The sequence below is a fragment of the Cajanus cajan genome, chromosome 7 (assembly GCF_000230855.2).
Source record: "Cajanus cajan strain Asha chromosome 7, NIPB_CcT2T_4, whole genome shotgun sequence".
NCBI classification, from domain to species: domain Eukaryota; kingdom Viridiplantae; phylum Streptophyta; class Magnoliopsida; order Fabales; family Fabaceae; genus Cajanus; species Cajanus cajan.
This window is the reverse complement of record NC_138523.1, coordinates 49,081,025-49,103,889: the sequence shown is the minus strand read 5'-3', so window position 1 is coordinate 49,103,889 and position 22,865 is coordinate 49,081,025. Positions and strand designations below refer to the sequence as shown.

The 22,865-nt window shown below is 27.1% G+C and overlaps 2 protein-coding genes across 6 annotated transcripts; one reads left to right on the top strand and one right to left on the bottom strand.

Moving 5' to 3' along the window:
- Positions 1 to 1,122: 1,122 nt before the first annotated feature.
- On the bottom strand, positions 1,123 to 3,172 carry LOC109794383 (geraniol 8-hydroxylase). Its single transcript, XM_020353833.3, has 3 exons — positions 3,015 to 3,172; positions 1,975 to 2,879; positions 1,123 to 1,885 (listed from the first exon to the last, which is right to left on the bottom strand). The coding sequence occupies exons 2-3, from the start codon at positions 2,869 to 2,871 to the stop codon at positions 1,301 to 1,303; spliced, it is 1,482 nt and encodes a 493-aa protein (XP_020209422.1). The 5' UTR covers positions 2,872 to 2,879; positions 3,015 to 3,172; the 3' UTR covers positions 1,123 to 1,300.
- Positions 3,173 to 16,454: 13,282 nt separating this feature from the next.
- LOC109805094 (mRNA splicing factor, thioredoxin-like U5 snRNP) lies at positions 16,455 to 19,844 on the top strand. Of its 5 annotated transcripts, none has more exons than XM_020367051.3 (5): positions 16,455 to 16,621; positions 16,983 to 17,118; positions 17,232 to 17,389; positions 18,272 to 18,338; positions 19,531 to 19,844. In XM_020367051.3, the coding sequence occupies exons 1-5, from the start codon at positions 16,470 to 16,472 to the stop codon at positions 19,627 to 19,629; spliced, it is 612 nt and encodes a 203-aa protein (XP_020222640.2). In that variant the 5' UTR covers positions 16,455 to 16,469; the 3' UTR covers positions 19,630 to 19,844. The 5 variants fall into 5 exon arrangements, with proteins under 5 accessions (XP_020222640.2, XP_082916077.1, XP_020222641.1 ...); XM_083059951.1 differs by having other exon boundaries at positions 16,455 to 16,651; XM_020367052.3 differs by having other exon boundaries at positions 16,464 to 16,621; positions 16,971 to 17,118.
- The last annotated feature ends 3,021 nt before the right edge of the window (positions 19,845 to 22,865 follow it).

The following is a 22,865-nucleotide window of genomic DNA, read 5'->3' as shown; positions in this document are numbered from 1 at the left end:
TGACACTATACAGTCAAGGATGAATTTTTGAACTTTTTCAGTATATGTTATTTCATGTGCATTCTCAGTAATTTCTTTGAACTTTTTTAGTATATGTTATGCTATGAATTTTTGTTTTCAGTTTCTGAACCATGTTTCTGTCTTTGAATTTATGATATGTTATGAATTTTTATTTTAATTTTTGAATTACATTACATCATTTTGGTCAAGATTTTGAACTCGATAAGTTCAAATCAAAGAAGAATTTTGGAAGGTCTTATTTATTTAATTTTTTTAAGTATTCATTATAAATATAAAATATAATATATGTTAAGATATATTTAATCGCATAAAATTAATATTTCATATATTTTTTTATAGTTTAATATTCAAAATAATTAATTGAAGAATACAATATTATCTGTATTAATATGATTTTAATTTTTTTGTGGACAGTTTTTACAACTCATTTATCTAATTGCATAGAATATTTGTATGATATTGTGCATTGTTTAAAAAAATAATTTTTACTAGAAGTAAAAAAATCATTTTGACATTGCAATAAATTATAAATATGAATTATATTTATGTCTAATATAAAATTTCACACTATATTAATTGCTTTGTACACAGTTTTATTTTATAGTATTCATAATCATACATAGTGAATAATGCTCTTATTTATTATTTTAAGAATATTTTTGAATTAAGAACATTAAATAAAATTATTTTGATGAAAATTTATTTATATTTTAGTTAAAAGAATTTAAATATTTTTTACTTATATATATAAAGAAAATAATGGAGAGGACCAAGATATCGTGTAAAACATGCACCGAAGTAATATGTGGACATCAATTGATTAGCTTGTGTGTCTAATAATGACAAATGAAGTGAGTGTGAGCATGCAGTCTAGTCTTCCTCACTTTTGGGCCACAACGTATAGGATAAGATATTTTCCTCACGTATGGATAAGATATTTTAACATTGTACAAGATCAACTTTTAGCAAAAGTACAAATTCTATAATATAAAATTATAGTTAAGACTAATCCTAGTTAATTATGTAGGATGATTAAAATTTAATTAAACCAAACGACAAAGCAAGCGAGAAAATAAAATAAAATAATAATTGGACAAGATGGAAAAAATTTAGAGAGCAATATTGAGTTTTTTCAAGCCGGCACTATTTTACATATGGATAGAAAATAAAATGAAAGTAGAAGAACGTTACAGAAATACATAAAATCCTAGGGTTTCTGCATTGAACTGAAAGGGTGCTTATTATTTATGTTGTTATAGAGCGAGGTATAAGTAATGAATTAGTTGGTGTTTACGATAACAGGAAGAGCTGTGAGGGAGAGATCCAAATCCATATCCTTAGGATCCATGTTGTTTTGGAGTTTCCAGTCAAAACAGTTGATCAAAGAACCCAACATGAGATGCAACATTCTGAGCGCAAGAGGAGAGCCAGGGCATATGCGTCTTCCACTGCCAAATGGTGTGAGCTTAAAATGTCGACCCTTGACGTCAATATCAGAGTCTAAAAATCTTTCTGGGGAGAAAACATGAGCGTTATCCCATACCTGTGGGTTCCTACCAATGGCCCACTCGTTGATCAGGACTTGGGCACCCTTTGGGACGGTGTATCCACACACTTGAACGTCTCTCTTGGCTCTACGTGGCAGTAACAGTGGTGCTGGTGGGTGCATACGTAAACTCTCTTTGATCACTGCTTGTAAGTAAGGAAGCCTTGCCACGTCCGATTCCTCAACAGCTTTGCCTACTCCAATGGTTTCTGCTAACTCCTTTTTCACCTTTGACATCGCCTCAGGGTTGTGCATCAGTTCACTCATTGTCCTTTCTAATCCATACGCTGTTGTGTCAGTTCCCGCAACCAAAAGATCCTATATATATATTATTACAAATTAAACATATATAATTAGTAATTAAAAAAGCTCATTATCTGCATGTGGAAAATTAAGTATATACATACAAGGAACAAATGTTTGATCTGCTTCTTATGTATCTTGTCGCTGCTCCTTTCAGAAACTTCCAACAAGATATCTAACATGTCGTGGTTTGTGACATAATCCTTCTTCTCTCGCCTCATCTTCATGCGTTGGTCAATTAAGGGTTCCAACACGTCGAACAGCTTGTCAATGTAATTGGTGGTGTGCCTTCTGATGCCTTGTGGATCGAAAATCCTCAACATGGGGAAGTAATCCACCAAGTTTGGTGTACCAGTTGCTTTCAAGAGAGTCCCCACTATGTGCTTGTACTCGCCATCACCTACAGAGGGAACAAAATCCTGAGAGACAAAGGCGTAAGACAGAAAGTTAATGCAGGCCATGAAAGCTGCTCTTCCAACGTCCACAGTTTCTTCATTGAGGCTGCTATGGCGGATATCAGCCAGGAGTTCCTGCAGTTTCTTGCGTCTAAGGTCTTGGCTAGCGTCGAGGGTTTTGGTGGAAAACAAGTTTCCGTGGCAGATTTTTCTGAGTTCTTGCCAGAGGGGTGAAACGGGGAGAAAGACCAAGCTGTAATGGTTGTGGTTGTAGGCTGTGGTGATGTCGGGGTTTGTTCTGTCCGAGAATAACGTGTCGTGGGTTTGGAGAATCTCTTTGGCTGCGTCTGTGGAAGAGATTATTACTGTCGTTGATTGGCCTATCTTGAAACGCATTATTGGGCCGTACACCTTGGCTAGCTTCGCCATTGTCTGCTGTGGCTTCTTGTACAGTTCCAACGAGTTTCTGATTATGCTCACTAGGGAGGGTCCCGGTGGAAGCTTGTAGTTCGATTTTCTTCTTCTTGCATGCATTTGCATGAGGCTGCATGCCAATGCCATTGCCATTGCCAACACCACCATCACTGTGCTTACCACACTATCCATCTATATTTCTGAGCCAATAAACACAATCAAATTTACGTAAGAATTAATATATTAATGCATTCATCATTATTCATTAATATTAACATACATATCTATATATCTGAAAAGTGAAACTAGAGGAGTAAGGACTTCGTTATACATACCTCTCTCAATTAATTTAATAAGCTGTTTGTAAGAAGAAACTCACTCAAACAATTCCTGCCACCTGCTTTCTTCTTCTCCTCCTTTTATAGATGGATTGAACTAACTCTACTATATATTTTCACCATCAAAATCATGTTTTCTTTTACAATAAATATTTAAACCGTTTATTAATGATTCATCTACCGTTGCTTTACGCGGTTTTAGACTTGTCCTTGCACGTTGACTGCGCTAGCTATTCGAAGAATGTAAACCACAACGTAACTTTCGTAACTGGGTACAAGTGTGTTTCTACCGTCACGTGGCAGAACAAGGATACCAAACAAATTAAACCCTAATCTCTAAACATTAAATATTATATTTACAATACTATCTATTAACAACATAATGTAGGAACCAACCTCGCTACACTCATTTGAGCTACACAAATAGTACTTAACTAATTAAAATTAATAACACTAGGGTTATCATAATAGTTAGGTGAGAAAGGATTAGAATAGTTAAAAGCACGAGGATCTAGTTCAATTTTCATTGAGACCATCTTTGTAATCTTTCTTATTATTACAAAAAAAAATTAATTAAAATTAATACAGAGAAAGAAATTATGACTTTATGACTATCAAATGTATCCTAATCAGTCTATAGTAGTATTTAATTTTTTATATAAAAAAAATAAAACTATTGATATCAAGTTAATAATATATGATGTAAAATAAAATTAAAATAAAAAACATTTGGGAATATACATATATTGTCATGAACCGTCTAATAATTCTTTATTAATGAGAATGTTATTAGACATTTTAAGATCGTCAGGTCTCGATTAAACTCTACATAATATTTAATTTTTTTTGTTAATTTACGATAATAAAAATTAATAACATGTAATTATATATGATATAGAGAGTAATAATAGATGATACACTACGTGTTAATAAACACGTGTTGAGAAATTAGAGCATCTAAAACGCAGTGAATTTCTCTGCCATGACGTGTCCCGCAAATACGTCATTATTTGCGAGAAACCCTTTTTTGGGTTAGTGAATATGCATATGTATGCAGAGTGAGACTTCGACCTCATCCCTCTCATTTATTTATTTTTAATTAGTCAACTATGAGCTTTAACCTTTTAATCTATACACCATTTTCCTTCGTTCTAGAACTAGTTTTCAGTATATGTACAATATAAATATTTATTTTTATGCGATTAAATATATTTTTAAATATATAGATTATATTTTAGATTTATAATGAATACTTAAAAAAATTATATAATTTTTTTTGTAATTATTATTAATTTTTAAAAAATATTAAAATTATTTTAGAGAAGGAATAAAATATGAATGATTAAGAAAATAAAATTAATATATAGATACAGATAAACGATTGAGAGGGGTAAATTATTGTACTAGTTATGAAAGTACTTAGTGCGAAATCCACATGTATATGAATTATTAAAGAAGTAGGAAATCAAAAGTTCACTCTCCAAACTGTGTGTGTTAGATAATGAACATTCAGGATGTGATTTATTTTTATTATTTTTGTAAACCCAGAAAAATCATGTATATTCACGTGAAAGAAAGACAAGCCGCCAAGAAGACTAAGAAAACAGAAAATTGGTTTGATGAGTTTGAATATTTGACTAGAGGATAAGTATATATATGGTTCAGAATTTATTATACGAATATGAAACGAGTGAGGAACTAATTAGGTATTATTTTAAATTTGGAATGACATTGTTATCGAATTTTAGTGTCAGTGTCAATTCTTAACCACCATCTGTGTGTCCTCTACCCTTAATTAATTTGGTCTAACTAACATCCTGTTTTAGTGTTAAGTTTTAACAACCATAAAATAATATTGTACTATAATATAAATTATTTATCATAAATTTAAAATATAATTTATACATTTAAATATAGTATTCATTTATATACATGTTTTATTTTCATTTTTTAGTTATATATAATAAATATTTAACATGTACATATTACACATACTAAAATACTAATAATAATTAAAAATAATTTATATTGTAGAACAAATTATTTATTATAAATTTAAAATATGATTTATATATTTGTAGTATTTATTTATTGTGAACTTTTTAATTATAATATAATTTATATATTTGGAAGTATTTATTTATTATGAATTTTATTTATATTAAATAATCTTTGTTTTATGCATTAATTGCACAGTAAATATATTTTAATCTATAACATTGATATAAAATATAAACTGTGATTGATTATTCTGAAATTCATAGAAATTCTTGCGAAACCCGTTCATACTATTATGATATTGAAAAATTTCGTGTAATACGAATTACTCTATAATATATAACTAATCATCCATCATTTTCGCTGATTATAAAAAAAATGGTGGGAACGGGACGCTACACATTTTTGACTAGACAGTTTTTAAATACTTAAAGACTTATTATATAATTGTTTTGAATTACAATAATAGTTGTAACAAGTTTAAACTCGTTAATTATACAATCGTTTCTTATCATGTAGTTATTTTAAACTAGCTTTGACGATGCATGCATGTGAACAAATATCTTTGAAGATTTCCTTGCTTTATTCTGATTACTATAACTGTCTTGTTTTTATACACGTTACGTTTCGTACGTTAATTTCTCACTCACTCGGTGACTCCGTGTGTATATTAAAGAAGATTAAAATAGAAGGAAAAGGAAAAGTGTTAATTTCCTTCAAAATTAAGTTGAGTTGAGGTTTGTTACATGGGGAAAAAAGAGCCACGTAGCAAGGACAACTATCTTAGCATGTGAATATGAGATTTTTGTGAATAATAAATGTTAATAATTAATTTTGATGTAGCAGAATTTTGTTGTTGGTGATGAATCTAAGACATTTTTCTCTGTAAATATTAATACTTAAGGTATATTGTGATTTATTTAAGAAACTAAATTCTTCCAACAAGTATTATTATATACACATGAATTTAGGGATCAAAACTTGAAAACATAATGCTTAATTTTGTTAGCGAAATTAATTAAGACTGAACCTTATTCACGATTCAAATAATCTCTGATAAACATGTTATTACCTTTTCTTTTATTTTTTGTTAGTGAACTGTCAATCCTGTTGAATGTGTTAAACAAATTCTTATGGACAAGTTGTGATTAGAATATTTCCTCTATTCATTTATTAATAATAGTTTTAGTCTTTGAAGTTATTTTAGAGGTGAAAGATTTAATTTTAAAATGTAATGATGGAAAAATTTATACATTTTTTATATTAAAAAGATTGCAAAGAGAAAAATAAGACAAAAAGTTTTGTGCTTTATTTATATTAAAAAAAACTGTTTATTTATATAATTATTTTATGAAATGACTAATAAATGATAATGTTTTTTTAATTTTATTATTATGTATGTTTATTTTAAGTATAAAAAATGAAAAAATTTATTATTTTTTAATTAATAAAACATTTAATTTATATATAAAAAGATTAATTTAGCATTTCCAAATTTTTTATCCAAGTTCTGCTATTGTCTAAACTTGATTATTTCTTATCATGAAATCAATCCAAACACATCGTAAGATATAGGGATTATATGTTAAAACTATGTGTTATATTACATATAAATATTAAAAATTATATATAATATAACATTAATGATATATATGTGAAAAACTATAAGACAATGAGATTTAAAATAAAAAAAACAAAAAAAAAAACAAGAAAGACAAAAGAGATTACATATATGGTTATATTTTATTGTGTGAATATATTACATTAAATGATAAATTATATAATTTATTATAAAATATTTGTATTTCTATTATATAAACGTATTATTTTTTACTTGTAAAATAAATTTAATATTAAGTATTTCAAAAATGAAATTAATTCACAAATAATATATTTTATAATATATTGTTTGTATTATAATGTAAATATGCTAATAAATCTTTCGTAGCAAACTAAGGTTATATCTCATCTGTCTCAACTAATTATGGTTACTTCTGAAAGAAAATATATAAGAAAAGCAAAAATACTATCAAACAAAACAATTATTATATACACCAAAATATAATTATTATGGACCAATTTTATGTGACATATTTATGGGAAGACTCTTTTGATAATATTTGATTATTATGAAAAATACTTGTAAGAATATTTGATTATTGTGAAAAATAAAGCTATAATTTTGGATATATATTGTTCTCTGTGAACAAATATTTGATCATGGTAAACAATAAAAAAGAAACTATAACAATAAATCTATATCATAAATAAACGTTAATAGATGGTCATCAATATCACATACACAAAATATAAATTATAAATCTGGATTTATATATAGGGAAACTCTTGAAAAACATTTGATTACTGCGAACATATGTTTTTTTTTACGCCATGTGAACATATGTTATATACAGAGAAACTCTTATAAAAATATTTGATTATCGTGAATGAATATAGCGACTCTGTTATGAAAACATTTGATTATTATAAAAAGTAAAAATTTAGATCATCCATGCTGTCAAAAAAAAAAAATTATCCAACGATATTCACATATTATGTTAGATTATATATATATATATATATATATATATATATATATATATATATATATATATATAATTTAACATAAATGAAAATTATAGTATATGAAACTTAAATAAATTAAAAGTTGTATAATTACCATATTTTAAGAACTAAAATCACACACTTATAATATTTAAAATGTTAAAAATTATTTATTTAAAATTTAATGATTAAAATTGCATAATTATAATATTTTATAAACCAAAATTATTTAATTAAAAATTTGAAGAATAAAATGAAAAAATTATATTACTTGACAAACATAGTTATCGTGTATAATAGAGTAGTTGCAAGGAAGCAGCCTCTTCTTCCCCTACCTCGAAAATTAAAGTGGTGGGCCCTCCTCATGTTTACTACCAGCCAGACAACAACATAAGCCATCGGTGGCTCTGTTCCTTAATTCATTTGCATTGCAAATGGGCAATGGCAACTATCAACCACGCAAATTCTTCAATTGACCAAACACTTCATATATCATGGACTCAAAATTATACAAAAACAAGCCTAGTGAATTATTAAGAACTAGTTGCAAAATTATATATATAACTCAAATTTAGCTTTCTTTCAATACTAGACATTTATTAAAAATTCATTTCGAGAAGATATTTTTTCCCAAGTGAATTGGATTCACAAAACAAAAATGAATAATATAATTTAGTTCCCAAAAATGTGTAAATATTTTAGAAGAGTTATTTGTGTTGGCTGTCTTATAAAAGAATTTGTTTTCAAAATATATAATTAATCGATTCTCGATTATTTTATTTTTTAAAAAAAATTGCCTTATTTTTAAGGTTCTACTTCACTGGTAGTGGATATATGAGCAAAATCCTTCATTATCAATCTATGATTAAGATTTTAAAATAAAAAAAAATTAAGCTTCTTTAATTCTAAATTTTAAACTTAAAAAATAATGTCATTCATTCGAAAATCAATATTTTCATGAACTTTTTAATTTTTCTTATGAGTTCATTTCTTTCTTGTCAAAATGAAATTCTCATTATATATTTCCTTTATTTACTTTTAAATTAAAAATAAATTCACCTCTTTTATTTCAAAAGTAGCCTGGTACCTTGTGCCCTACAAATATTAAGTTTACAGTTTATAATTTTTATATTATTGTATTTTAATTTATTTATTATTATTTAATAGTATTTTAAGGTGCACAATGCACAAGATAAGTTCTTATTCATATAACTAAAATTTATTTAATATATAAATTATATTATTAATAAAATTCGTGATAAATAAATAATTTTAAACATAAATAATATTTTTATTTTTTATATATAATATTTATTTTAATTGTTAATAATTTATTTTAAAAAAATTAAGATTTAATTTATAAAATAAAAATTATAAATAAGAAATATAAGATTAAAATAAATCCTACAAACACTTTCCTTGGAAAAAATTTCATGAAAATGTTTTCATTCAATAACCCTTTTTTTTCTTCTTATTTATAGATAAAGAGTATTATATATTAAAACTATGCCCAAAAAAAATATCGTGGAGTGTGGACCAGCTTTTGTTGCCTAGTTAACCATCGTGGGGTACGAGCCAAGCTCCAAGTTGTTCAACATAGCTGTTCAGTTCATTTATTTATTTATTTACTTATTTTTATAAAGAGTGATAACTCATTTTCATTGAATTGACTTTCATAAAGAGTTATAAGCAGAGTGGTATTTCCGTATTCCAATTGTAACTTTATATATTCAACTTAAAAATTAAACTATGATCTCTAGTTAAAGATTCTAAATGTGAAACTACTTAAACTACAATAAAGTTATTATCTTAAAGTTCTATAAAAACAATTTTTGGGTCCATCACAAAAGATAAAAAAAAAAATACCAATAAAAAGTTGAAAGCAATGCATGTTTAGGTTGTGTAGTTGGATGACTCACAACTTTATGACATGAACCTATGACTTCTTTTGGTATAACTTGTGTTCTAACATATTCTTATGTTTTTCCAGAAATGCTGAAGCATGGGTGCCAGGTGCCATGCAACATGTTGATTCAATATTATTTAATAATAACTGAACGGTGCAACCATGGTGAATTGTAGGAGAGAGATTTTTTTATGTTTAAAAAACATATATGGACGATTTGGTTAGTTATAGTGTTTGCTTTCTTCAGGTTAATGAGTTTTCATAGACAAGATAAACATCATAGCATATGAAAGTGAGAAAATTGTTTTTAACTAATTAAAAGAACTCACAAATTATTTCACTAATATTTTTGCGGAATTCATTAATTTAACATCAAGCAAATATTGTAAACGAAATTAAGTGAATGAAACGAACAGTATGAATTTAAGAATACATAATTAATATGATTAAATGTTAGTACAATTTATGTTAAATGTTATATTTATTTGAGTTAACTTTTATGTGATATGATGTGATAAATTATGTGTGGCAGAAATATGTTGTAATATTTAAAAGATATTTTATATTTAAATTTTAAAATAAAAACAATTTAATATTTATATTATAATTGAATTGTAAGTTATCAATAACTATTTTCTTTTCATATATTAAATAATATAAATAAATTAAAACAATTGTCAACAATATTTTTAAAGGACATATGTAAATAAGAATCACACGCATCAATTTTCACAAAATTATTATGTTTTTTTTACAATTATATTGATAACATGAGACTTTGTCCATTTACTCATAACCTCAATCAAAATTCCTCAATTTGATGGAGAGCCACCAATTCACACGAGCAACAAACGCGTGTCAATTTAATTTTAAAAAAAATATCAGAAAATAATTGATCACTAAACTCAAAAAATCAAGAAAAATAAAAGTAGTGATTAAAAAAAACTGAAGAGTTGCTGCAAGAATAAAAACTGAAGAATAAAACGACATTGTGAATAAAACCATCACGCCGAAACACAAAATTGAAACCCCTACAAACAATACTACAAGAAATGTTACATACAGACAAAAATACAATATATATATATATTTTACATAAAGTTACACACAATTTTAGTGTTGATTTTAAATGAGATTTAACAATATATTTCGTGTATGCCTATACTCACACTTTTTAATAATTTATCAACATATATTATAATTATTGTGTGGGTAAAAGTAATTTTTAGTGACATGTATAGTCTCACTACAAGGTGTGTGTCATGACAATCTTCTAGTGATAATAATCATAAATAAATAATGCAGTCATTAATGTACCTTATTAAATAAGAATCGGTTTTTCTAATGTATGTTGCTGGCACACTTTAATAATTATTAAAATCTAATATTCAATGTCATTTTTAGTATATTTATTATGCGTGAGAGAAAACAATAATTAATAGTATTAATTCTAGTTTTAAAATTAATATGATGTCATTTTTAATTCTGTCATTCCATTTATTTTTTTCACTCCTAATCAAAATAATAATAAAATAAATTTTAACAATATTTCACTTAAAGTATTAGACATTATTTTATATTTTTTACGGTTTTTCTAACATATAACCTATGGCACACTTTAACAATTATTAAAATCTACTATCCAATCTCTTTTATTAGTATATTTATTATGTGAAAGAGTAAACATTAATAAATAGTATTAACTCTGAACTTTAAAACTAATTTGATGTCAATTTTAATCCTGTCCTTCTATTTATTTTTTTTACTCCGAATCAAAATAATAATAAAACATATTTTAACAATATTTCACTTAAAGTATTTGACATAATTTTATTTTTTTAAACTCTATTATGTTTTTGTTGCTACTGATTTTTTCTATTACCATTGCTATGAGGTATGTTTCAAATTATATTGGTATTATAGTACAGTGTGTTATGTTCCTCATTTTCTAGTATTATACTGGAGTCTATGAATAATTTTATAAAAATTATTTTTCTGTTTTGATGAAAATAAAAATTAAAAATTTAAAAAGAATAAATAACATGTAAAAAAAAAAATTGATTTAAATATATTTTTTACTCCAGATAAAATAAAGTGTTTTAATTATTTGTACAATTTTTTTTATTTATTTTTATTCTTTTAAAATTTAAAGTTATTATTTTTTTAACAATCATTTTAAGATATATAACACATTTTAAATTTTATAAAAAAATTTACATATATCACATACAAATAAAATATTACATATAATATAAGTATTACTTGAGATAATCATATTAGTTTTTGATGAAATTTAAATATATTTTTAATCATTTAAATTTAAAATAACTTTTTTCAGTCTTTCAAATTTTAAATTAATATTTTTTATTTTTATAATTTTAAAAAATATTTATTTTAATTCTTATATTCAAATTTTAATTTAATTAAAAAAAATTATTAAATATTATCACATAATATTTTATTTATTAATATAAAATATTATTAAACCAACAACAACAAAAACATAACAAAGTTTAAAAAAATATAAAATAATGTTTAATACTTTAAGTAAAATATTGTTAAAATCTATTTCATTATTGTTTTGATTGGAAGTGAAAAGAGCAAACGGAAGGGAAAGGTTAAAAATGACATCAAATTAATTTTAAAAATCAGAGTTAATATTATTTATTATTATTTATTCTCTCACATAATAAATATATTAAAAAAAACATTAAATAGTGGATTTTAATAATTATTAAAGTGTGTCTCAGATACACATTAAAAAAAATCAAATAAGAATTGAGTCACGCAAATGTTTTTACTTTCCATGAATTTCGACTGAAATTAAATAGGGTTTAAGAAATTTTATTAAAGAGTATGTTGGGAAGCAGGAAGAGGGAGAGATAGAGGATTCTAAAGCTAATTGAAATTTAAAGTGGGCTGTTTGGGCCAATTGGCTCTTTTGAGCCAGTCTTTTAAGGATTATGATATATATACCTTTTTTTTTTAATAAGTATATTCTCTCTTTTAAAATAAAATAATTAAAATTTTAAAATATTTTTATTTTTTATTTTTTATTTTTTAATTTTATACTCCTAACATTTAATTTAGTACTTTTTTTACATATATCTTTCCCTTATTTTCATATGCACTTCCTTAATTTTTCTTTGCCCTCACTTATTTTGATAAGTAATTTTAATTATTTTAATTTTGTATTATTCTTTTTTCTTTTCTCTTTTAGTTTTCTCATTGATTTTACTACTTTTATAGTACTCTAAAATAGTGAAAATGTTTTTTTTATAACACTAAACTTAATGTTAAGGTTTTTGGAGGGGTGAAAGGAAAGAAAGTGTTGGAAGAAAAAATGCGTGTCTAATTTGATATAAACTGTCAAGGAAGCTATAAGTACCTACAATATTGTCGCCTTCCAGTTCTATGATTTGGGTGCATGTGAAAAAGTGAAAAAGGTAAGAAAATAAGAGAGTAATATAAAAATCGAGAATTAAAACTACTCACTGAAATATGTGATGAATTAGAAAAAGACAAGATGGTGCATGTAAAAAAAAAAAAAGATGTGTGAAAAGAAAAAATAATAAATTAAAAGTTAAAGATGTAAAATTAAAAATTTTAAAAATAAAAATAATTATGAATATTTTAGAATTTTTTTTATAAAGAGGTGTACTTATATAAAAAAAGAAAAAGGAGTGTATATATCATTATCCATCTTTTAAATGTTTAGTCTGCGCTTAAGTTCAGCGGCCAGTTTAACCCGAATTTCGTGTTGGACAATTTTTTTTCGACTGTGGACTTATGTTTTATTCGCTACTCGCCGTTGAGCTTTTGCTATTTACACCCCCACTTACACCCCCTATGTACTTAATACACACCTATTATATTACTTTTTTTAATACAATACTTAAAATATATTTTTTATTCGAATAACCCCTCTCTTTCATGTGTAAAAACTGTTTCGTTTCACCCAAAAGTACATTTCTAAGAAGTAGCTTTCAAAACAATATTTTAACAAGATAAATAGTTCTAGAAAATAATTTTTAGGATTATGATTTAATAAATTATACGTAGTTTCAAAAATTGCTTTATGAAATAATATATATTATATATATATATATATATATATATATATATATATATATGCATCACTGTATTTTTTTTAATTATATATTAATGACATATATAATTAAGAGTGATAATTTATGCTATTTTTATCTTATGTAGAATGAAAGTTAGAGTTGATCAAAGGAATATTGAATGTATATAATATGGATTCTAAAAAATGAATGAAAATTTTATAATTCTAAAATTTTAAAGAGAAGTTAGATAAAGGTGCTCTAAATCCAACAGAGTTTGATCCTTCGTCCAATTTTGCCAAAACATCTATTTCCTTCTCCTGATCAACATAGTTAGTTTAGTAGAAGCCACAATTCAAGCTGAGAAGCTAAGAATCTAAGAGGGAAGTCATCATATAAAAGGTTATAGGATTTCTCTTTTTCGTCCTACCTTTCCTTGATTCAAGAACAATTTAGGTAAAAGAAGCTTGTAGTTTAACATTCTTATAATGAATATGATGAATTTTTGTGTTGAATTCATGCTTAATTGATGTTATTATGTTGAATTTTGAAGGGTTGAATCCTAAGTGTTTTGTTCTCGTGGTTTTCTCGATGAAAGAAGAAGAATGAATGATCTTAGATCATGTTGTTGTTGCATTTTGTTTATATAATTATTTCGGTGAATCTAAGTTGTAGAAGTCGTGAAAATGTTAAAAATTGATGATTGCATGTTGAGTTTATATGATTTTGATGGTTTAGATTGTTGTTTTTGAGTGAAAGAGATAAGGATTTGGGGCTTTGAAAATCCTTAGATAAAAAGTTTTATGGGTTTGTTAGCTTGGCTAAAAAGTTTGACTTAGCTAATGTTGGCATTTGTTATGTTTTTGTTACATTGACTTAGTTAGACAAGTTTGACTTATCTAATTTTGGCCTCTTGTGTATTTCTCTTAAATTGGTTTAGCAAGACGAGTTTGACTTAACCAATTTTCACCTCAACTGTGTTATTGTAGAATTTAAAGATAAACTATGTCAAGTTGTTTAAGTTGAATATTTCGATGTACTTGGTGTTGTAAGTTGAATAATTGGGAAGTGGTGTTGTATCGTGTTGTTTATAATGAAAGATTATGTTGTAAAATATTTATATGAAGCAAGTTGAGATGATTTGTGTTGAATTGAATAATATTACCAAGTGTTGTGAATGTTGTGTTGTGTTGAGAATACATGATGCATGTTGTTGAGATGAGTTGTGTTGTATAACTATGTTGTTGAACTATGTTATATAGTTATGTTGTTCAGTTGTGTTGTATAACTATGTTATTCAGTTGTGTTGTGAACTTAAAACTAGAGGGGAGAGTGTTGTTTTTAAAAGGTGAGATATCTCATTGTGTGGATGTGTTATGGTGTTCTAGGAGTCCAATTTTATTTATAAAAAAATCTTAGGTATATTGTCTCTTGAAGTGGAGTGTTGAGTCTCCTCTAAATTCTTAGTTGATATTATATGGTAAACAAGTTGAGCCATACTAGCTTATAAGTAACCAAATTGAGTAAGATATAAATTTGAGGGGTGAAATCCTTAACTAATTACTAGAAGAGTGCATGGTATCGATAGGATAATTAGCAGTTTATACCCATATGTGACTTAGTTAATGCATGTCAATATCGTGATGGACCCACATCCAAACTACGTTATACCTGAAACCTAGTACTAAACATTTCTAGTGAAAGTGACGAAATTTGAGAAATCATGTTATATTGAAAATGGATTGGTATCCAACTTAGTTGTTGACCTAACAAGCCAAAAGGGTGAGACTGTATTATTTCGATAAGATCAAACCACTTAAACTATTCACATATGTTGTAAGAGATCCTTAAGTTGAAATGTGTGATAACCACTACTATTATTCTTGTTGCAATGACGATGATGATAGTTGTGGTTATGGCAGTTGCACCACTATTGTTGTTGCAACTAGTAGTGGTGGTGGTAGCGATGACAACGACAACGACAAAGGGAAGTATGGTGGTAACGACAACAATGATTTTGATGACGATGATGGTAATGATGATTGCAATAATAGTGATGACAAAGGCAATGGTGATGATAGTGGCAAAGATTACAACAGTGGTAGCAACAACAACAATAATAATTATGATGATGGTAGTGGTGGTAATGGTGTAGTAGAGACAATAATGGTTATTGTGACAATGAAAGTTGTAATGACAATTATTTAATAATATGATAGTACATGATAATTTTGTTTTTTTTCCTTTTAATGTGACCTTTCTATTTTAATCCAATGATTATTATCAATAGTTTTCATTTCTTATATTAAGAGGTTTCTACTTAAACATCCCACACACACACACACACATATATATATATATATATATATATATATATATATATATATATCAAAACAGTTTTCAATATTTTAATAACTTTGTAGACTTGATATATGAATTAAGAATTCTTATTTCAATGATTAGATCGTTAAAATTTGATATAAAGTATGAGTTGTTGAGTAAATTAAGTTTAAATAGACTTATTTTTAGCATAAGTGAATCCCTCCTCTTTCTCTCACTCTCAAAAATATATAAGAAGATTCAAATGACATTGATGTAACTTTTTATTATTTTATATCGTTCAATAATTTTATATTAAATGTGAATTTTGTCAATTTAACAATTGAATTATAACTTTATATTACATTGTATGTTTTTGTCAAATTTTGTTAAAATTGAACAATAATTTAAAAATAATTAAATTATTTAAATTTTAGTATATTTTGAATATATATATATATATATTTGTAATTACTTAATTGTTATAATTATATATCAATATTTCTTTTAATTAAAAGAATAATAATATAATAACATATTTTAGGAAAATTTCGGTGAAAAAAAATGAAAGCAGTATTTACATGTAATGTAACTAACATGGAAAACCTTCTTGGTGGCACTATGCACATTAAGAAAAAATCAAATGGCGATGAAATAAAAATTTGGAGAGAGGAGAAGCTGAGAGAAAAACAAAGTGAAAACTCTGCGTTTATTTTGTGTGGGCAGAGGGAAATCACTTCTCAAGTCAGGTTCTCTCTTTCTCCTCCTTCTATGTTTAGGTATTCAATGTATGAAATTCGCGTTCTATGTTTAGGAATCGAATCAATGAAATTCGTCCTCCTATGTTTAGCTATCACTATGATTTCATATGCATTAGTTTTAAGTTCTGTTTTTCTGTTAATTAAACTTGCTTATATCATATTTGAGGATACCATGTTTCGATTCAAGGTATCTTTACAATTCACATACAGTAAGTTTTGGAAAACCTTACACTACTAAAACCTGTCTCTATCAATCTTTTTTCTTCATCATTGAAAATTTCGGTGACACTTTGGAAAACCTAATAGTGTGTTTCAATATTTGATCAAATGTCCAAAGAATTTGATCTAGGAAGATGAGCCACGTGTTACCAACATTGACGAAGAAGATAGAGGTGGATACCATCATCAGAGACACCCTCGATGAGGTCCTGGTTCTCCGCTTTGGTCGTGCTACTGAAACACTTTGTCTCCAGCTAGATCACATTGTATGATTTTCATTCATCATCTGTTTCTCATTCATTTCAAATTTATTTATTTTTTTCACACTTCCCCGCAATAACGATTATTTCTTTTCATTTCTCGTGGCTTGTTGATACAGCTTTCGAAAGCAGCAAGGGAGGTCTCTAAGTTTGCAACTGTGGCATTGGTTGATGTTGACTCCGAGGAGATTCAAGTCTATATCAAGTATTTTGACATCACTTTGATACCATCTACAGTGTTTTTTTTCAATGCCCATCACATGAAAATGGATTATGGGTATGGTCTCTGCTTTGTTTTTTAGCTTCAATTTATCGCATACTATTGCAGCTTCATGTGTGATTGTTTCATTTCAGTGTGTTTGTTTAAGTGGTAGATTTTGTGTTAGATTAAAAGTGTTGCTGGATACAGGAAAAAATGATAATTTCCAAAAGTGATGAGATTTTCATTCTATTGTTGTTGTTGTTGTTCTTTGAGAGAGTAATGGATAGTGAGTTTTTGCAAGACATGGATTAGCTAGTGTGCTCTATTCATAGAAACCCACAATATCGAAAACATGCACACGTAAGGAAAAAAAAAATTTACTGGCAGGGGAGAGCTAGTTCCACACTGTTGCGCCATACAATTTGTCATGCCACACAGCATGCTGATAGGAGAGTTTTATTGGTGTAAAAACATAATATTGCCTTTTTATTTTCTAATCTCTTATTTTGTAAAATTTGAAAAAGAATTGTATTGGTAAAGTGTTGTGATAGGAGACCAATGATTAAGAGGGTGTATGTAAGGCATAGAGGGAGAAATTCAATTGTAACTGAATAGTCTTTAAATAGGGAATGGAAAGAGTGTTAGTGGGGGTAGAAAGTTATAACAAAAGTTGTAGGAGAGGAGAGGTCTCTCGAATACCTCATTGTATTTACTTTGGTTGTTTTGATTAGGAGGATTACTCAATAATACAGAAAGGCTCGTGCTTAAATTCTTTTCAATAATTTCAATCTTTCTATCATATCAGTTGGAACCTATCATGTTGTAATCTTGTCAGCACTGTTTTACAGAAAAGATACCCCCACCCAATTTTTGAGCTGTGTCTATCTTGTATTCTTTTCTGACTTGTATGAATAAATTTACAGAGCAAGTCTTTGACATTTTTGCTACTGTATGTAGGACTGCTGATCATACTAAATGGGTTGGTTCTTTTTACACAAAGCAAGACTTCATAGATGTTGTAGAGGTATCTATTTTGGTTTGTTTGACTAATAATATTATTCATGTAGATCTTTGATCCAATTGGTATGATCATAAATTACTTTTAACTGCTAATTATTTATTATTTAGCACTAAATTTATTCTTAAAGCAGTAACTAAGACTGTGAAGTAAAAGCATAAAGCTATGCTTTTAGTCTTGTAGATACTAAAATTAGCAATAAGAAGATATAAAGTGAACTTACTAACTTTTCCCTACTTTTTTGTCAGCATTTGCTTCTTTTTTCTCTGATTTTTGTTTCATAAATCTTTTTTTTATCTAAACATCATAGTATAATCAAGAGGCCTTTTGAAATATTCAATCAGAAAAATCTTTGTTTGATTGCTAGTTTTAATTTTGTCAAGAGGACACAGCAGACCCTTTTGGTTGGTGGATAAAATCAAGAATGCTTAAAAATGACTTACTGGCTTGTGGGAGCACTGCTATTTGCTAGGATGTTTTCCCTTTTTATTAATTGTATTTATTTTTACTGGCTTCACAATTTGCAAACTGATTTCAATATTCAAGTATTTGATTTTTTTTTTGTTCTTTCCTTTTCTTTTCTCATTTGCCTTGATAATTGGATAGGGGATGGGATGAATAATTGAATATCTGGAGTTTATTTATTTGGTGTTAGGTTAGCTTTTACATAACTTTACCTTATTTTAGTGTTGTATCGTAATAACTGCAAGGGGAACTCCGGGAAGATATTTTGTTATAACTGCTGTTATAGATCAATTTTCTGTTCCTTTTCATTCTAAATCCTTCAATATATAGGAGTCCTTGCTACGGAGCAGAGCCATCCTTGTCTTTCATTTCTAATTTCTAATGAAAATGAATAATAAAAGTTAATACAGAAAAAATCCTAAAGTTTTAATCTAAGTAAACCCACTAGACTAGTAGAAAAGGAGAAAGTGGTTCACTCAATAGATAAACTAAGGGAATTTTGCTCTGTCATCATTTCACATAAATATTTAAAATTTTAGTTTTTCTTTTTTAAAACACAATAACTAGATCCGTCCCTTGATATATTGAGAACATCTTTCTTTGGCAATATTTAAATTTCAGTATTTTAAATGTTTTTTTTTGTTTTACTAATTATTTGTAAAATTCCCCAGTATTCTAATTGAATTGTCTACTTCCAAGGTATTTATTATCAGTATTCATGAAATTTCTGCAGACAATATTTAGAGGAGCAATGAAGGGAAAGCTTATTGTGAAATGTCCTCTCCCGCCTGAACGTGTACCAAAATACCAGATACTGTACAAGGATGTTTAAAAAATAAATTCAATCTCTGCTTCCTTTTTTATTTTCATAGGGGTGGGGATAATTAACTTGAAAATACTCCAATGGTAAATATTGTTCTGTTTTTGTTCTTCTCTTCCTTTTTGCTTAGTATGTGCTTGACTCATTGAGTTGAGTTCTTTTGTATATATTGAATTTTTCATATTATGTTGCTTTCATGAAATAAGAGTTGGTCATTCTTTTATTTATTTATTTTTTCTTTAGAAAGAAAAATATGTACCTGTATTTGTTGGATTGTAGGTCCAGGATCTGTATGCTGACCTGCGAGCGTGATATATTATATATATTTATCTGATTTGGATAAGCTTGCATGAAATTGGTGTTAGAACTGTGGAATTGCATTGTGAAAAATAATATTTACATAGCTTTTCAGCAAACCGTATATCACGCAAAATCAAAATAGAAAGCGATGATCATTACGAGTTTATGACAAAATCAAACAAACACAGCTTAAAAATCCGGACCAACAACTGATACCCATTGGCTCAGAGCATGTCTCACTCATTCATCTCAGTCGTTGGTTTAACCCCAAGCTTCATGTGTATAACAAAAAGCTTGTACTGTTTTTGATGATCTGAATCTGAATGGTACAACTGATTCCATAATCTAGTGTTTGATACATAAATGTTGTGTGTGTGTGTGTCCACGACAGGGAACAATTGGGTCAGGGAACATTCTTGCTCTGTACCGTGTTATAGTTTCCTTGTAGATTCTATTTTGTCTTGTCACGTTGTGGGTGTCATGACTAAGAATAGAATTTGAAACACATGATTGATTCTAATGTAGATGGAACGTGTAATAAGATGGATATTACTGATGAAATTGTGTTACGTGTAAAACTTGTTAAAATATTAGGTGTATCTTTATTGTGCTTTTACAGAATCTATTTCAAGGCATGTTCATTTGTAATCAAAACAGTTGTTTCACTTGTTTATTTGTGCTGATAATTTCCCGATTGTTTATAGTTTCAATTCGATTGACAAGTAATAGTTAGTTTTGATAAAATAGATATGGAATCCAAATCTTGGAAGTCTACGTCAATTCCTTGTCTTGCTTTGCTTAATTGCTTGGGTAGTTCTTTTAGATGTTTGTAAAATTCCAAATTTGCAAAATGAATTCAATTAAAAGGAAAAGGTTGGACTATGATTAGTTACCTTAAGAGTTTTTTCAATGAACAATTTTTGTATTCTTTTAATTAGATTTCACTTGATTTTTTATGGGATTTTTTTGTAAAAAATATAACATTACAAATTCAACTTGGACCTCATTATTTTCAAGCTGGGCTATTTTATCTAGAATATGGCTTTAAAGCCTCAAGGCCTTCACCTTGGGATACCCAAAAGTTTTAAAGATGAATGAATTTTAACAACTATGAATTTCTCCTTCCGTTTTTTTTTTTTTAAGTTATGTACAAGAATTAAGAAAATGATTGATATTTTAGTTTTTCAAAGTATTTATTATTTATTTTCCTGTTATACTATTTAAGTGGTTGGGGAAGAAATAAGTATATTAAAAAATAAATAGACACATTATTCAGTTAAATCATTGATTTTAGAAAAATAACAATAAAAAAGAAAAAAAATAATGCGAAAACGACTATGAATAAAAAACGAAAGAAGTAATTTAAAATTCGTTTAATTTTATAATTAAATCTTTTTTCAAAATATTTTGTGTTTAATATTTTATTATTTAAGAATTGTACATTCTTTTGAGTATTTCTTTTAATTTTGCTCAATTTAAGATTGAACATCGAATGATATCATTTCTTCAATAAAAAAGTTGAACTATAATTCATCCCTGTGTGGGAGAGTAGCCCTTTTCTTTAGATCCAATCCTTGATATTTTTTCTTTTAAGAACTTGTGAATCATTTTGTTTTAAATGAATTATTTTCAAGCACAAAAATGAAATGTTCTATGCATAGGGCAAAGATACACATTCAAAATGCTTGACATGGCTCCTTGAAGAGCTCAAAATTGTTTGGTTTGATAAACAAAAGACCCAAGGTTCATACAGCCTGGAATATTATTTATAAAATGAGGACAACCCAGCCATGAGATAAGAATATATCATTATTAAAATTATAAAAGGAAAAGTTAAACGATAAATGACTAACATACCAACTTATGCTTTACAAGAACCAGCTCTACGTATTTGGATATCTGGCACGAGACAATATCATGGCCACAAATGTCAATTATATATTTCAATAAATACGGTTCTCTAAAAGCTCTTTTACTTAATTTAATTGGTGATTAATTATGTTGGTTGGGGATACATAATGTAACGTCGGATAGGGAGTTGAAACGAATTATTATATATTTTTTATTTCATTTCTCTTTGTGGTGTGGTGGAGGGAGAATATGGACAGTGTTTACACTGAGGGGGGAAAAGGTTCTTTATCTTGTTTTTTTTCCCCTTTCCATTATATTATTCTAATTAATATTTTTTGTCATTAAATATATATCCAAAATGATCTAATAAGAGATAACCATTGTTCTCTCGTAGCCCCTCCTACTTTGTGTGCTTAAGAGGCAAAGAGTTACATAAATACAAAACAGCCTTAAAAAGTTCCAATTAAAAAAAGACAAGAAGCTAGCAATGAAATTGCAAGGTATACCAGATATGAAATATGGGACCATACTTGTTTATTTGTTGAACCCCACAGGACAACTCGGTTCCAACCAAGAAGTTTCAGAATAAAGTCAGGTCTTTTTCACTTTCACACTTCCCAATTCCAATTTGAATGCTTTCTATTAAAAAAAAATTAACATTGATTTATCTAGTTAGTAACATAATATAATTAAAAAATATAAATGTAAATATAATTAAAAAATATAATTAATTGTCAATGTAAATAAATTTTACACATATAAGTGATTAACTCAAATAAGAAAGTTAAGATTATCAAGAGAATTGGACAAAATTATTCAAAACATGAATACTTAATACTTAAGTTTCTTTTTATTTCTATTTGTAAATCATGTGTATTACTTGCGATAAATAATTATGTTCGAGTGAAATATAATCATTATAATCGATAAAGTTTTTTATCCAAATATTTAAAACACTTGCATGTATATTCGATGATTTACAATTATAACTATTAATTAAATTAGAATAATACATGGATGTGTTCGTAGTAATCCTTGATATTCAAGTTGACAGAGAGATGGAGAAGGGCAATTGATAATTGGTCTCCAAGCACGAA